General features: G+C 42.5%; 1 protein-coding gene across 6 annotated transcripts in view; it reads left to right on the top strand.

The window, feature by feature from the left end:
* The window catches only part of rerea (arginine-glutamic acid dipeptide (RE) repeats a), a 122,754-nt gene that overhangs the window by 97,154 nt on the left and 10,840 nt on the right, over positions 1-14,760 (top strand). For all 6 annotated transcript variants that reach the window (XM_038722789.1, XM_038722791.1, XM_038722792.1 and 3 more), the window contains one exon: positions 6,853-6,933. In XM_038722789.1, the coding sequence (XP_038578717.1) occupies positions 6,853-6,933 (81 nt within the window). The remainder of the gene's footprint in view (positions 1-6,852; positions 6,934-14,760) is intronic.

The following is a 14,760-nucleotide window of genomic DNA, read 5'->3' on the forward strand; positions in this document are numbered from 1 at the left end:
GTGGAAGTTTTAAAAATTCGATAACGTTATATTGGCCAACAGTAATGTTTAACAGAAACGCATATCATAATCAAACTGTCTTAATGCAGGTCCCTTATATTAGTTCTAGACATTGTAAAATAAACTTGAGATTACTGTTTCTAAATGACCTCAAACCTAGTTTGACACTTTCATTCTATAAATTTCTTGTTACTTAACGGCCGACATTTACACCAGTATGAAATATCTGCACTAAGCTAATTGGCCAGGCCAAATTATTGGTCTAGCTGTATTATATTACTGCAGAATTACATGTAAATCACCAAATTGACGTTAAATGCAATGACCTGACTTCCGCTGTTATATGACATCAGATACAACACATGCTATACGCTATGTGATCATATTAGTACAATAAAATTCCTCTGAAAGGCGATAACGTTGAATTACTGCTCTGCCCTGGAGCCCATTTAATTTATTCTATAACCTGGGTCATGGCAACTTCATCCACACTTTCACAGAGACGTTTTATCGTATTCAGAGAGCATTATGTAACTGAAGCGGGGGAGCTGTCAGAGAGTCCAGTACATGGTGTTAGCTGTGTCATTTGCCCGGTGTGTTTTGTATCTGCGGGTGTGGGTGGTCAGAAGGCCTATTGTGCTCCACCTGCCCAGCCCTGGAGGAGCAGCGCCTTCACTCTGGACAACCAAGGACACAGCGCCCAGTGATTTGATCACCAGTTGTGCCTTTTCAGCCCTGCAGCCTTGAGGGACAGGTGTAAATGTAGCTCCAGCCTTGACGCACTCACAGAAATCAGCACTGGTGCTCTTCATTTATTTATCACCCCTTGCTTGGCATCTCTTCTTCCTCATCTTCTCCCGCTTCCATCTCTCCCCCTCCAGGACTGGCTTCATTATCTCTGCCTGCTCTTTTTTTTTTTTTTATACCCGCCCCTGCATTCTTTTAGAGATGTGAAGAAAAGTGACAGCGGGGGCAAATAGAATGACAGAACCAGCCTGTCTGCAGGGTCACTTGTCACCCCAACCCCCCCTTGACTTCTCTTGCCCCCCCCCCACCCACACCACCTCACTTCTCTGAGGCTGCAGCTGCTACTATACAGCAACAGTCCTGGACCTTATCTCAGCTCTGTAACTCTAGCAAAATATTTATAATTTCTCCCCACACACTCTTTCACAGAAAGATAAGACCCCTGCCGTGATAATTTGTAAGCAATTTCATTACAGCTGTGGAGGAAGTGACAGTGTTTGTTTCAATTTTATTTCACTTCAGTAAGATTTGTTAGTCAACCCCCAAGCAGTCTTTCACTGTGAGATTATTAGTGCAACTTTCAGAAATTGAAAATCCATCACCTTGATGTGCATTTATTGCATCAGCAAGGTGATTACTGTAGAGTACACCAAATCTTAAATGTTTTAAAATCTATTAAATATAAAACTATAAATATTTGACCAGAAACAGCTACTGCGTAGTCTTTGTAGCTGCTGAGAGTAGAGCAGTGTTTGATTTAAGGGAAAGTGAAATCTGTTATTATGGGTGGGTGAAACATTTCAGACAGTCAGACGTGGAATAGTCCTCTGCTTTTTCTAAAGTCTAACAGAGGCAGGCAATCCTGCTACACCCCTTCTTTATGTGTGTTTTTTATCAGAAGCCAAATCAATGCTCCCTGCCCACACAGAACTCTATTTCCATCCTTTTGATTATGCGATAGTCTCGACGGCAAAAACAAGCTCTTTTAAAAACCAGGAACAAAAAAGCACTTCAAGTGAAATGCATACAGGTTGTTTCTTTTTGTTGCCGTTAAACGTTTCTCCACTGATGCCGCATTACAAAATGGCATCACTGAATAGTTCTCCAATCTAAACAACCACTTGTTGTAACTGACAGGATGTGATTACCAACAGTGGGAACGACTTCTGCTTTTCAGATCAGAAGAACCCTGTGACGGATTGTTACTGACTGACCAGTTTTTGGTGACTGAATCTTGGGCCGTAGCTGGTCACTGCTGTAACTTTTTGGGCACATACGGACACATGTTTTTGATTAAAATGCTTGCACACATTCCACGCTATGAAATGAAGTTGTCTCAAAGATTGTAGAAGTGGTAAATCCACTTTCATAAGTTTATACTGATGATGTGGTTATTTAGTAGTTGTACAGACATCATTGGAAAACCTAGACTACAATATCTTATTGATAAGCAGGATTATGATTTATGAAATTATACACAGTATCTCCCACCCATCAAAGTCCAACCATGTCCAGCTAGCCTTCCTCCCCCCACCCTAAAATAATCTTCAAAATAATAATTCTGATAAGTGATAAATGTTTTGAGTTCATTATGTTGCTAAACTATGATAAAATCTAAAATTAAAATATATGAACACAAATATGTTTAAATATAAATGCTATTCTTATACAACAAATACCTTTTATCTAGTATCGCTGTTCTAAAGAATATCAAATTAATTGATTTTATTCTAAGAGTATTTATTTACATAAACTGTGTGTCAGTATAATCCAAAGTAAAGTCAATATTACATCATTAAGTTGCTTCCTGTGCACCTGCCCTACCTGCAGCCTTGGCCAAGATCATCAAAGGATTCTTGCACTCTCGTCACTCCTGATTGTAGCTAAGTGGTGCTAATAATGCATCGGCCAACAGGAGGTGCCATAGAAACGATCAGACACAGCAGCAGTCGTGCTGTGTGTCGCCATGTCAGAGACGGAGAGGCTGATCTGTGACTGCTGTGGGGCGGCAGGTCTGTTCCTCAGCCAGCTGCGCTGTGCCGCGGCTTATCTCCGGCTGTGTCTTTAGCTGATGGATGACTGGAGCAGGCCGCCGTCAGCACTGAGGTGGGAGGGGAGGGAAGGAAGACGAGTGAGAGACCCCCCAGTGGTTGAACACGGGCCTACAGACCTGAGACGCACTGTCCAACCAGAACCCCTCAGGCGGTTAAAACACAACACACCGCCCTGCATCCCCTGCTGCAGGCTGTATATTATTTGAAAGTCAGAGTGGAACCTCGTCTGCAGAGGGAGTTCTCTTTGGTCCAGCGAAGATTTAGTGTCAACAGTGCATTTTATCACCATTATGGTACAGTGCCAGCAATGCTTTTTAGGGTTGTTTGGTAACTGAATAGCAAGCAGGATGGGTGTGCGCTGGAATTTCCTGTCACCTTTTGTGTCAGTGCGGCCAGAGGAAGCAGAGGATTTTACTTTGCCTGCTGAACATTGGCAGAATATCTCCTTGTTTATTATTGGGTAAATATAAAAACAGGACTTTTGGGTAAAAAGTTTTTAGCTTCTGAAATGTATTTTCTGGGCTTTAGTCTTTTTAAGAAGGGTTTCTATTCATAGGATATATCTCCTTTTAATATCTACATGCATTTTAGCATATCTAAACATAGACTTTTATCTTTGTGTATCATGTCAATGCAAAAAGGATGTGGTAGTCTAGAGTCTGTCGATGCGGTCTCCCCCTCTCTTCTTCAAGTATGTTGTGATTTCCTCTCAGCACACCGTGGCCAATCTTATTACTAGCTGATATTTCATATCAGAGAGCAGTAGTTTTACCCTTTGGTTTTGGCTTGCTGGCTGACTGTCCTCGGCCCTCTGGGTTTATAAACAGCAGGCTTTGAAAGGTCAGCTTTTAACAACGAGTCAAGTGTAATGACTCCATATTGAGTGAGAGTTGCTTTGTTTGCTGCTGGATGTTCTTGCGTCAGTGTGTTCATGGAATGACATTTAGCGCGAGTTATGTTCCGTGTGTGAGCCTGCGCTCTTGTTTGTCATCTTGATACCGTCTTTGTGCATATGTCCGCATTATCTAACCAGTTTTACAACTCCCAACAATCGACTGGCAGGCAGGAAGTGCGCACACACAACAATGGCCTATTGAATCATTTTTTTTCGTCCTCCTCCTCTTTTACACGTCTCCTCTCCAGCCTCACAATAGTGCTCTGTTAGCCTCGGAGGGGAAACTTTGGGCGGGTGAAAAGCGCCAGCTCTCTGGAACACGCTCAGAGAGAGAAGCCTGTTGTTTCTGCACAGCGGATGGCCATTTGGTAGTTCTTCCACCCAGCCCCTCACCCCTCCCCTCGCTCTCTGGCTCGCTCTGGCTCTCTCGGCCCCTCCTCTTGCCGCTGTGTTGCCTAGCAACGGAGGGCTGGAGCAATCGGAGCAGGGGCAGAGCGATTCAGGGAGCAGATTGGCGGATGATTTATTAGCTGGGCTGGAGAGCAGTGAGCCCAGGCAGCTGAAATGGAGCCTTAAACTGGAGCCGACGTGCAGAGGGGGAGGAGGGAGCCAGCGAGAGAAAGAAAACGGGAGGGAGGGGGTGGAGAGGGAGCATGCACACAGCTCCTCTATGGAGACAGACCGACAGACTGACTGTGTGAATAGTGCAGTTGGGGAACATAATTAAGGTGACATAATTAGGACAGACAGGCAGGCTGCATGGGCAGGTCCAGTTGTTGACTAGTCTTACCGTCACTGCCTGGCAGGAAATCCCTCCTCCTGTATCGGTGGTGGAATGAATAACCAAACTTCGGTCAGCAGAATCCCTCTCACCTGAAGACCTACCTCTTCATAGAGTACTTACCCACCTAATATGCTCATTCTTGCTCTCCCTATCTCAAACCTTACTGCTGCTAAAGACATGATCATCACTGATATTTATCCTTACTTATCTTCAAGACTGACTCTGCTTCGCCGTTATTCAAATATTTGTACATCCTTGGGAATTTTCAGCACTTTTTTTGGTGCAACATTTGTGGAGCTCATATTTCAAATGAATATTTCCCTAGTTATGTCATCGCCTGTCAAACAAGCCCTGTAATATTGAGTCTTTGATTCTCTGCAGTGGCGTTCCACTGGTTATACGTGGCTCTGTGGAAGTTTGACTGACAGTCCAAATGGTAATCAGCTCTTAACCCCTCAAGTGGTTGGAGATGGGTGTCGGATGCGGGGGAGCGCTTGTGTTGGAGACGGCTCCATCTACTGGCTAATCAACTGCTACACCTTCAGTCTGATTAATGCAAATGAACTGCTGCCTCATGCCATGGATGGGACAGGCTTTTTTGTTGTTCAGCTGTTATTTCTTTCGCATCTAGCTTTTGATCAGGCCTTTTCTGTTGATTTATTTAGACTGGTTTAACCTACACTTTTATACTTTTATGTTCCTCACAGTTATACAGTTAAACTCTAAAACTTGAGACTTTTGTTTGCATAATGAAGATAAATACAGTAATTCAGTCCTTTTGTTGAGATCTGACTCTCGCTTGTAATTTTTCCTCCTGAAGGAGAAAGTTGTGCTTTGCAGTTGGCTGTGTTACTTCTGTAAAATTGGCTTTTGTTATTCACTGAAGCTGGGTATGTAAACAATCTGTGGTTACATAATGCACTGTACATGGCATGGAAAATGAACCCCCAATGCTCAGGAGAGACTCCATGTCTGGTTTTGCTTCTCACTTGTCTCCTTCCACCATGTCCAAGACCTTTCTACACACAAATTGTATCAGCCTGCCTCTCCTCTCAGGCTGGCAGCTAGTTGAATTTGTGCCTCTCTGTGCGTGCTCACACCAAGCTCTGCATTTAAACGACTGCCATAGATTTCTATTTCAATGAGGCTGGTAGCTTCAGTTTAGTTTTAACAACAAGCAGGGGCCTGGCTTTTCCTGTGTGAGGGCAGAGGCTCGGGCAGTGAAGACTCGAACAGGCTGAAATGAGCGCTGTGCCAGACACTAACATGAAGCACGGGACTCCACTCCGGGTTTTCCAGCCTGCTGCGAACCAGAGGCTCTCTTGCAGAAAGATCACATGTAAAGCCTTCCCCTTTGTAGTGGAAGAGCAGAGAGTGACAAGCTATTTCTTGCTTGTAAAAAAAAATAAAAGGGGGGAAAAGAAAAAGCAGTGTACCTTCGGAGATATTGTGGATTTGCCCCCTGATTTTTTTCCTGTACCTGTGGCTGGACGTAGAGATTTGTGCCGTGCTCCCTGAGGACTTTTCCCCTGCTTTTTGCCGGAGTTACTTGGTGGAAACGGTTGGCTGAGATCACTGAGGAACGAGGCTCGCCTCTGGAATAAGAAAGTAAATCTGCTGGTTGTCTGCTTCGCTGGTTATGAATGTTTTCAGCCGTCGCTTTTTATGGCTCACAGTCTATGGCTCTTAAAGGAGAAGACGTATAGTTAGGTTGTTCAGCTTTTTGGTATTTATCCGCTTCCGATGTTGTTTTTGTGCTCAGTGAGGTGAGGTGGTATGTCCACTCTCAGTTTTCATGTCAGATTAAGTCCGATGTTATGAAGTAGCAATTTCTGTCATCATGCCGTTCATCTCCTCTCGTTCATGTGAGGGTATATTTGTCAATTTTACAATTTTAGATGTTTTATAATGCTTTTAAAATTGCTAAAATGTACAGACAAAAATAAAAAGTCCACCGTGCACTGTGAGGCATTTTCTCGCTTTTCAGCTCTCAAGTTTAAACTTTTCACTTGTGTGATTAACAACATGCTCACTAGGTATACTACTGTATGTGTTTTTATATGAATTATATTTTTCAAACTGTATTTTCTCTGCACATGACAAGACGAGCTTAATCTTGGTGTCTCTCCCTGCCTTACTTATCAGTTCCTCTCTGGTTTTGCCCTGACATGGCTGTGTTTTCTCCGGAGTTTTAAACCGCTCTGGAGGTTTCTAGATACACATTAAACCTCTGCGACCACAGACTAGTGAAATGAAAACAATGTTTTTTGTCATGGTGCGAGCCAGCAACTTTATGCGGTCCCAGTTTAGCTGACTTCACAGATACTAACTGGTCTCTTTTTTTCTCTCTCTTCCTCTGTGAAAAATTGCAGAAGCGCTTTATTAAAGGGCTGAGACAGTTCGGCAAAAACTTCTTCAGGATCCGGAAAGAGCTGCTGCCCAACAAAGAAACGGTAAGATTATTTGTTTCTTTCTATACTGTTAAACTGTGTGTGTGTCATTTGTTTTACAGTACTGAACATGAAAATGAGGTACATGTGGTTTTCTCACCAACGGAAAGCTTGAGCAGTAAAACATTTTTAGTGTTATGTTATGAGCATGGCTGATTTTTAACTAGAGGCCTTATTGATAAGAAGTAAGTGCTGCCTGCCAACAACTGTGCTGAATTATTGTCAGATCTCCCTTCTGGCTGTCTTGTTATACCTGAGAAGAGAAAAGGCTAAATTTACTTTACAAACAGCCACCGAAACCTTACAAGCAACACGCTGAACATTCATTAGCACCCTCTGTTAGAAAGTAGTAAACAAGTTGTGCAGATGTGATGTGAGCCACTGTGTTTATAGCGCATCTCAGGTCTGGAGAGCAGCCTGATTTATCTCATGTTTGTGCTAAAGTGTTACAGCAGCTCTTGAGTTTTTGTTCTTGTTTTTTTTTTATATATATTTTTACCAACTTTCAGAGTAGTTGACTCTAAAGTGCAAACATAATGGCTTCCACAAGGATTAAAACGCAGGTTACGATGGGAGCCTTTTGTATAAACATGAAATCTCTGATAGTTGTGCTTTTAAAGGAAACAAAATGATATTTATTGTTTGATAGTGGCAAATTTAAATTGAATTATAGACAGAAGATGCATATTAAATTACTGCACCAGCCAGTCAATTAGTTTTTTATCATACAAATTATAGATACATTCGCATAAGTAATGTAAAATCAGCTTTTTTATGTGTGGGTTTTTTTTCAACTGATCATAGCTGGAAATACAGGCTCCCTTGTTTGCTAACATTACTGGTGTCAACAAACCTTTACCAGCAACAGAAAATATTAAGAACTTAGATTTTGTTGCTATTAAGTTTAAATTTGGAAGTGAAAGCAGGTTCCAGATTTGTGCTTTGAATTTGGCTCATTCTTCTGTTTACATTTGGAGCACAGATTATTGTGCTTTTAACTATTTTGAGGATGAAATTATGACGTTGTTCTTCTTTCTTGGTAGTTTTAAGCTTTGTCAGTCACCTACAAAAGCATTTGATTACAGTAGAGGAAGACATTTAATATGTGTCCTGCTTTAAGGAACCGTTGTAATTGTGTTGATGTACACGAGCAGAAGGAAGTTCCTCTTGCCAGAGTTTCCCTCCTCTGTGTGCGTTAGTGTGCGCACGCGTCAACATGTTAATCATCACTGAACAACTGTGTTACTTATTTCATGGTACAGGTAGGGCACATCCAGGCCTAACAATGATTAACAGTTAACCTTATTAAATGTGATCGTTATGCTGAAAACAAAACATGGCTACCACATTCACTTTGTGTTTGTTGTACCTCTTTAAGCTGACCTGCAGCATTTTACTATTCTCTGTCTCGTATATCTGCACAAGCAAAACCCTTAAGATTATCCTGACTATAATTGGCAATAAAAGGAACACGCTGTACATGTTGCTTCAGAGTCCTCCCCACCTTTGGGTTGGCTGTTAAATTATTCTTGAATATGCATTTTGATTCATAAAGCAGTGCAGACCTTGCTGTTTCAGTGAGGCTGCTCCTGCTGGAAGTGTGCCGATGCAGCGCTGACACAGACATCAAAGGAAAATCAGAGGTGTTTGTCATACTTCTTGCCACTTCATTTCCTTGTCTGCTCTGAGCTAAGGATATGTCAGCCCTGCTTCTCAAACGCCCCATGTAATATTTTTACTCAAGAACTCTTTTCGAGTTGCCTCATTTGTGCTACATTTTTTTTTAATTCCTCAAAACCAATTTGAACCTCTTGAATAAGAGATTAAAGTGTATGAATACAGTTTCCTCACAGAGGTTTCTTCAATTATTTTTACTGGTTTTGAAATATAGGACAAGTCCAGTTGATTGGCTATAAAGCAGGCATTAATGTAATTCAACCTGGAGGGGGAGTCTACTTGGCAGGAGAGGTAATAGACCTCCTCCAGGATCTAGGCCTGCCACCACCACAGAGCAGAGACAGATTCATTTTCCCCCATCAAATGGAAAATAAACTGCGCTTTAAACATATGAAAAGAGGAGAAAATGACTTGGAGAGCAAGGGGAGGGTAGCACTGGCCAGAGGAGAAGGGGTATGGTGGGGCGTTAGCTCAGTATAGACACTGAAAAGCACAAGGAGGGGGGGGGTACTCTTTGCTTATGATTGAACTTGCTTTTGTGTTGTAAGACTGATCTGGGCGAGTGGCAGTCAATACCCCAAGGAAAGCTCCATTTATTTTCTACCTGCTCACTCTCAAATCCTATCCGTGGTACATGAGCACAACAAGATCTCAAGATATTTTAGGTCTGTGGAATAGACAAAGATTTTCCCATATGTTCCTGTATCTCCGGTCACAGGCACATATTTATTTTATTCCACTTGGATGGCAAGCCATCAAAAAACAAAAATGTGGCAGAAATGAAGGTGTTCCTGCCCTAAGTCCTGGCCGGGCCACAGTTGCTGAGCTGGACTGCAGAGCAAAAAGCCCTTGGGCTGATTTCCAGAGGTCCGGTACAGTGCGTCTGCCCCTCACTGTTCCTCCCGCTAGCCCCTATTAGCTGCTCTGCCACTGAAGCGCCAGCGGGCTCAAACAGCCAGTGCCAAGGGTAAGCACCCAGCGCTGGGTAAACACACCAGGCCTGACTAGCACTCAGGAATGCTTTATATAAAGTCACATAAAGGCCCAGAAGGGGAAGTGGGTGTGTCGTCTGACCGTCTGAAACTGGCTTTGCTGCCACCATTTCCTTCACTCCAGAGAGGACGTCATGGAACATGAGCTTGCTGCATCCAGTGTTTAAGCAGCTAAATATGCTGAAATGGCAGATCACAGATAACTGTGCTTGATATTTTCATAAAAATGTGGTTTTAGGGGATAAAAGCAGACATTGTGTTTGCTGAACATATTTGTATCAGCTACGGCTCTTATTTGCTGTTTGGTACAGTTGAAAGTTGTATCAAGTTAGAGCACTCAGAGCACAAGTTTAGGCTCATTTCCATATATGAAAAGGTACAGCAGTTGACTTGCAAATGAAATGTTAAGATATGAATGTGCAAATAGGAACAAGCGTAAACGACAAACATAACTGGACTTGTACTGTATTAGGGTCAAGGCTATTTTCACTTTGCCGGTTTTACTGTGGTGAAGGCACAGAGTAAAATATGCATCACTGAGTGAAAAACCTTGCAAAATCAACTCACGCCTGAAACAGTATTCAGTACAGCTTGTCTTGGTGTCCTATGAGAGACATTATAAACTGCATGAAAATAAAATAATTTATTTACTATATACACTCATATCATTGTGTTTTGTATTTATAGATCCTAAAAATGTTTCGTAATAGAAGACAGAGCAACCATAATCTAATAAACTCAAAGAAGCACCATAAAACAATTTACAAGAATAGAACAAAAGCTTAGAATATTTGTGTGTGTTTAGCAGTTCAGTTTTCCCTCGAGGCTCCATTCCTACATCGTGTTGTTTATTCTGTAGAGACTGCTGGCCTTTGCTCTACGTTTAAATATTAAAAGTTCAGGTAGCAACAGTGATTTTAAATTTTTTTTTTTTTTTAAATATATCTAATTGTAATATTTGTGTCTTGATTTAGTAAGCTTTTATGATTTGAGTTTATTGTTAGCTTTTGATTGTGGTGGGTGACGGAACAGCACGGCACAAAAGTCACTGTGACTTTAGAGAAGGATATAAATTTTCAGGACATATGGGTGACCTGAACTTATTTCTGATTTTGCCTTGTTTGTGGCGGCATGTAGATCAACCAGTAGGTGATGTTCTGAGAGATTCTTGCAGCATCTTGTTCTCTCGGAGAAAAGAGAGCACACACCCCACCCCCACAGGCCCTGTCATTTGCAGGATGGCCAACAGGAGAACAGTGTTCTCAACACAACCTCACAGCAGATGTTTGCCCTGGTACAATCTGTACAAACGTCAAATTGAATTCATTGCCATGTCCTTAGCTCAGCAGCCAGAACCTTGGGGATGACTGTGATTATAAATACTTTGGTTCAAACACTAATTAAACCAGCTACAAACTACAGGGGCCTGGTCCAGTTGGCAGCAGCTGTCAGTAGTGTGACAGAACAGCTTTAGTGTTTGGTAAATGATATAACTTGTTTAGGCAGTGAAATCGCCGTTGGCTGATAGAAGCTCAACCAGCATATATTGATGTTCTTTCAGCCGACCACAGGCAATTTAGCTCAACCGAGTACAGGCAAAATCTTTTTTTCAGCTTTGTAGATTGAGCGCGGAGAGCCGGAGCTCCCTGTGTAATTGAGTGCTTTGGTAGGCTTCATGTTGTGGTTTTTCTGGGGGGGGGGGACTAGCTTATCAGCAGAACACGCAGGATCGACCCTCCAGCAAAACGGCACTGTTGCCATCCAATCTGCTTTCATTGGCAAAAGCGCTTACAACAGGAAAAAACACGAGTGCTGATTCTTCAGCATGTACATCCCTGACCTGTGAAAGCAGAGCTATTCTCCAGCAGAAAGACGCGGCGGGGAATGGCTGTCTATTTAACCGCCTTTCACATACACTCTGCTCCACCAGGCAAGGTCCTTTCACCATTCAGTCGTTGCTGTCCACCGCTGGGCTTCGAAGCGCTGGTGCTGGAGGTCTATTTTGGAGTCTACTATGTGGCTTGATACCTTGAATATTTCACCCTGGGATTTTATTTCACAAAAAACTCCAAGGTGAAATGTGCAGCTTTGGCAAAAGGATTAAAAGATTAATTAAAAAGATGAATTGTATTATTATTATTATTATTATTGTTATAGAAACTACCAGTTGAGAAAATCAAAGAGAAAAAGAGGACACAACCAAAGCAGATTTTATTTCACCTGGTACCTTGTCATGTTGCAGGATTGTTTTTATATTGCATATATGCATATTTATTGGGAATTTGTTTGTAAATCCATAACCAGTTTCTGGTGTGAAACTAACTTCCTGCATATTAAGTGACAAGTTCATAGGGAACTGACGTTTTAGAGCATCATTTTTATGTCATCTGTATCCTTTAAAGATTACAGATACTTAGGAGGAATGCTGTTAAAAGATTCAAGATAAATAAACATACATTTGTTTCACGTTAAATGGCCCTGTAGGCGAGACGAGGATGCTTCTGACCTACTTAGCCACATAAGCATTTACAAATTCACCCCCTACAGTTACAGCCGGCGCGAGGATGATAGAAAAGTCAAGCACCACTCACTGAAACGATACACTGTACAACCTGCCACGGCCGATGAAGAATACCAAGTCCAGGGGTCGGGCACATACATAATTAAACCCTGGTTTGATTTAGCGCAGAGAAATGCATCCCCCTCACTGAAATGAATCAGGAACAATCCTCCCTCCAACAGCTGCAGACTGGGGAGGAAGCAAGCAGGAGGAGCACAGGTTCATTCGGCACTAATGGATGTTTACACAACTCAGTATCTGCCACCAGAACCCAGAAATCACATGCTCCTTGCACACTCTCCTCTCACAGCAGTGGCTAAACTGCCTTAAGTTTTTAGCTTAGATTTTTATTTGCTGAGAGATTTTTTTTTTTTTTTTTTTTTAAGGAACGTTTGTGGTTGGATTGTTCATTGTTATCCTCTGCTGGCCCTTTATTCCTCCCTCTCGGCTCTCCTACACCCTCAGGCCTCCCCCTCCTCAGCTCTCCCCTGTTCTCTCCTCCTTCCCCGTGCTCTTGCCAGTAACGGCCTTAACCGTTTGGCTCCATGTCAAAGCAGGGGCCTTTTGTGGCTCTGTCACAAATCTGCCAGGAAAAACAGAAACCATCTGTTCAGGCCTGGGCCTGAGAGGCGATGAGGGTGTAAATACATGAGTTTAGCCCTCGCCCTCAGACCTGCCCGCGCACACAGGACCACCAAGCCCAGTGGAGGATCCTGCACTCCCACTCAGCCACAACTTGCACTCCCACCAGCAATTATACTGTAGTCTACAGTGGTTTACCTTATTCGGTCTAAATCTTACAAACAGGAACATAAGAGGGTTTAAACAATGAGTACAAAACTAAATACGACTATATCAGAAATTATTTTTTGAATTGGAGCATTTTACTTTATCACCTGTTGGCTTCAATTACAAAAACAAGTGTGCTTTCCCTTTAAAGAAACCTTATTGTATTTGAATGAGGTTAAAATACTGGATATAAACAGAGTTGGGGGGGGGGGGGGGGGTCTTGTACTATTTTTCAGCTATTTCAATGAATTTATGCTAAATACAGTAAATTCAGAGAGTACAAATCTTCATATGATGGATGACAATCTTGCCACATTTCTCAGCGATGGTTGAGTGTGAGGAGAACATTGCCGTACATAATCTTGAACTCCACATCCATTTCACACATAGATGCTTGTATGTGGACGACCATTTTAAGTGGCAAAAACTGGAATGGAAGCCCTGAGTGTCGTGATAGGAGGGTAAGCCCTTTCCTTGTCGGATAATCCAGCAGCCAGAAAGCTCCTGCAGATGGAAGCAGTCTAAAAGGCCTTATAATACCGAGCTTATGTTGTCACTATCTCATGTTCTGCGGAGCGGCAGCACACTCTGTACTGCTCTGCAGTGATTTAGTGGACTGGGGAGGGAAATTATGTTGCAGAGGCCAGAGCCAGTCTAGATTTCTATTCAAGTATTTCCACAAATTCAAACTGGACACCGGTGGACTGCTTTAGGCACAGGTTCATGGAATTGTTTCTGTTTTACTGTCCTCTTCATTTTATGAAGTAATGGCAACTTTGCTCTCCTCGCGTACACACAAACTGGAGCTAAACACCCAATCATTGAGAAGAAACACAAGGTAATGAAAGTTAAAGTGCTGCTGTGGGTATATGGCAGCATGACAAAATGACTTTGAAAGGGGAAAAGTACACAGTCGGTGTGAGAGATCGGACGTATGTGGCTTTAGGGGAACCAAATTTGACATGCAGGCAGTCAGAGAGAGGTAATCTGTCAATCTCCCCTTGACACTAATTTACAGCTTCAACTGCAATTCACTCACAGAGGGCATATGTATCTCCATTACACATTAAAATGATGTCTTACAGACATTTGTCAACATCACTGCAAAATTTACTAAACATACAAAGTGTTTTTAGCTTCTTTTTTTTTTTTGCAGGATGCATTTTAATGGAGGCCCAGAGCCCATTTTTTGCCTGTTTTTTTTTTTTTACCAGCAATAACTTTCCAACTCAACAAATGCAGTAATTTGTTAAGCTGCCTCTTTTGTTTTCCCCTTTCCATTTACATCTGGCTGTACCAGCTCATCAGTGCACCTGTTAATTCCCATTCAAAAGCCCAAGTTAATGTTTTCATTACCCCCTGCCTAATGTAATGGTACTTGACACAGTGTACGTGATGGAGAGGCAGGGTGACCTTTCCCCGTGTCTGCCAAGCTGTTGTTGAGGCCGTGTAGTTGTCAGCCTGCAGCGAGGAGGCAGAGAGCCACTGCTGAGAACAGTCATTAAGCACAGAGCAAAGCCAGCGCTCGGCACCGCTCAACACTTTTGATCTGCACATTTCAATTAGATTTCACATCAGGATGCCTGCCTTCCCTCAGTTAGCACCTGCGCCCTGCCTTCCCAACTGGACAGCCAGGCTGAAGAGGGAGGCGCACAGGAAACGACTAGAAAGTTCTGTTACCCAGTCCGATATAGATGCACAAACACATGGCAATGTTAACAGAGTTTTTACACTGATCTAATGTTCAATAGCTGCTCTGTTCTTGGCATGACCAAGGACAAAAAAAATTTCATTCATGTCATTTGAAGCACG

The sequence above is a fragment of the Micropterus salmoides genome, unplaced genomic scaffold (assembly GCF_014851395.1).
Source record: "Micropterus salmoides isolate LMB-PRFRI ecotype aquatic unplaced genomic scaffold, ASM1485139v1 Ms_hic_scaffold_16, whole genome shotgun sequence".
Lineage (NCBI taxonomy): Eukaryota > Metazoa > Chordata > Actinopteri > Centrarchiformes > Centrarchidae > Micropterus > Micropterus salmoides.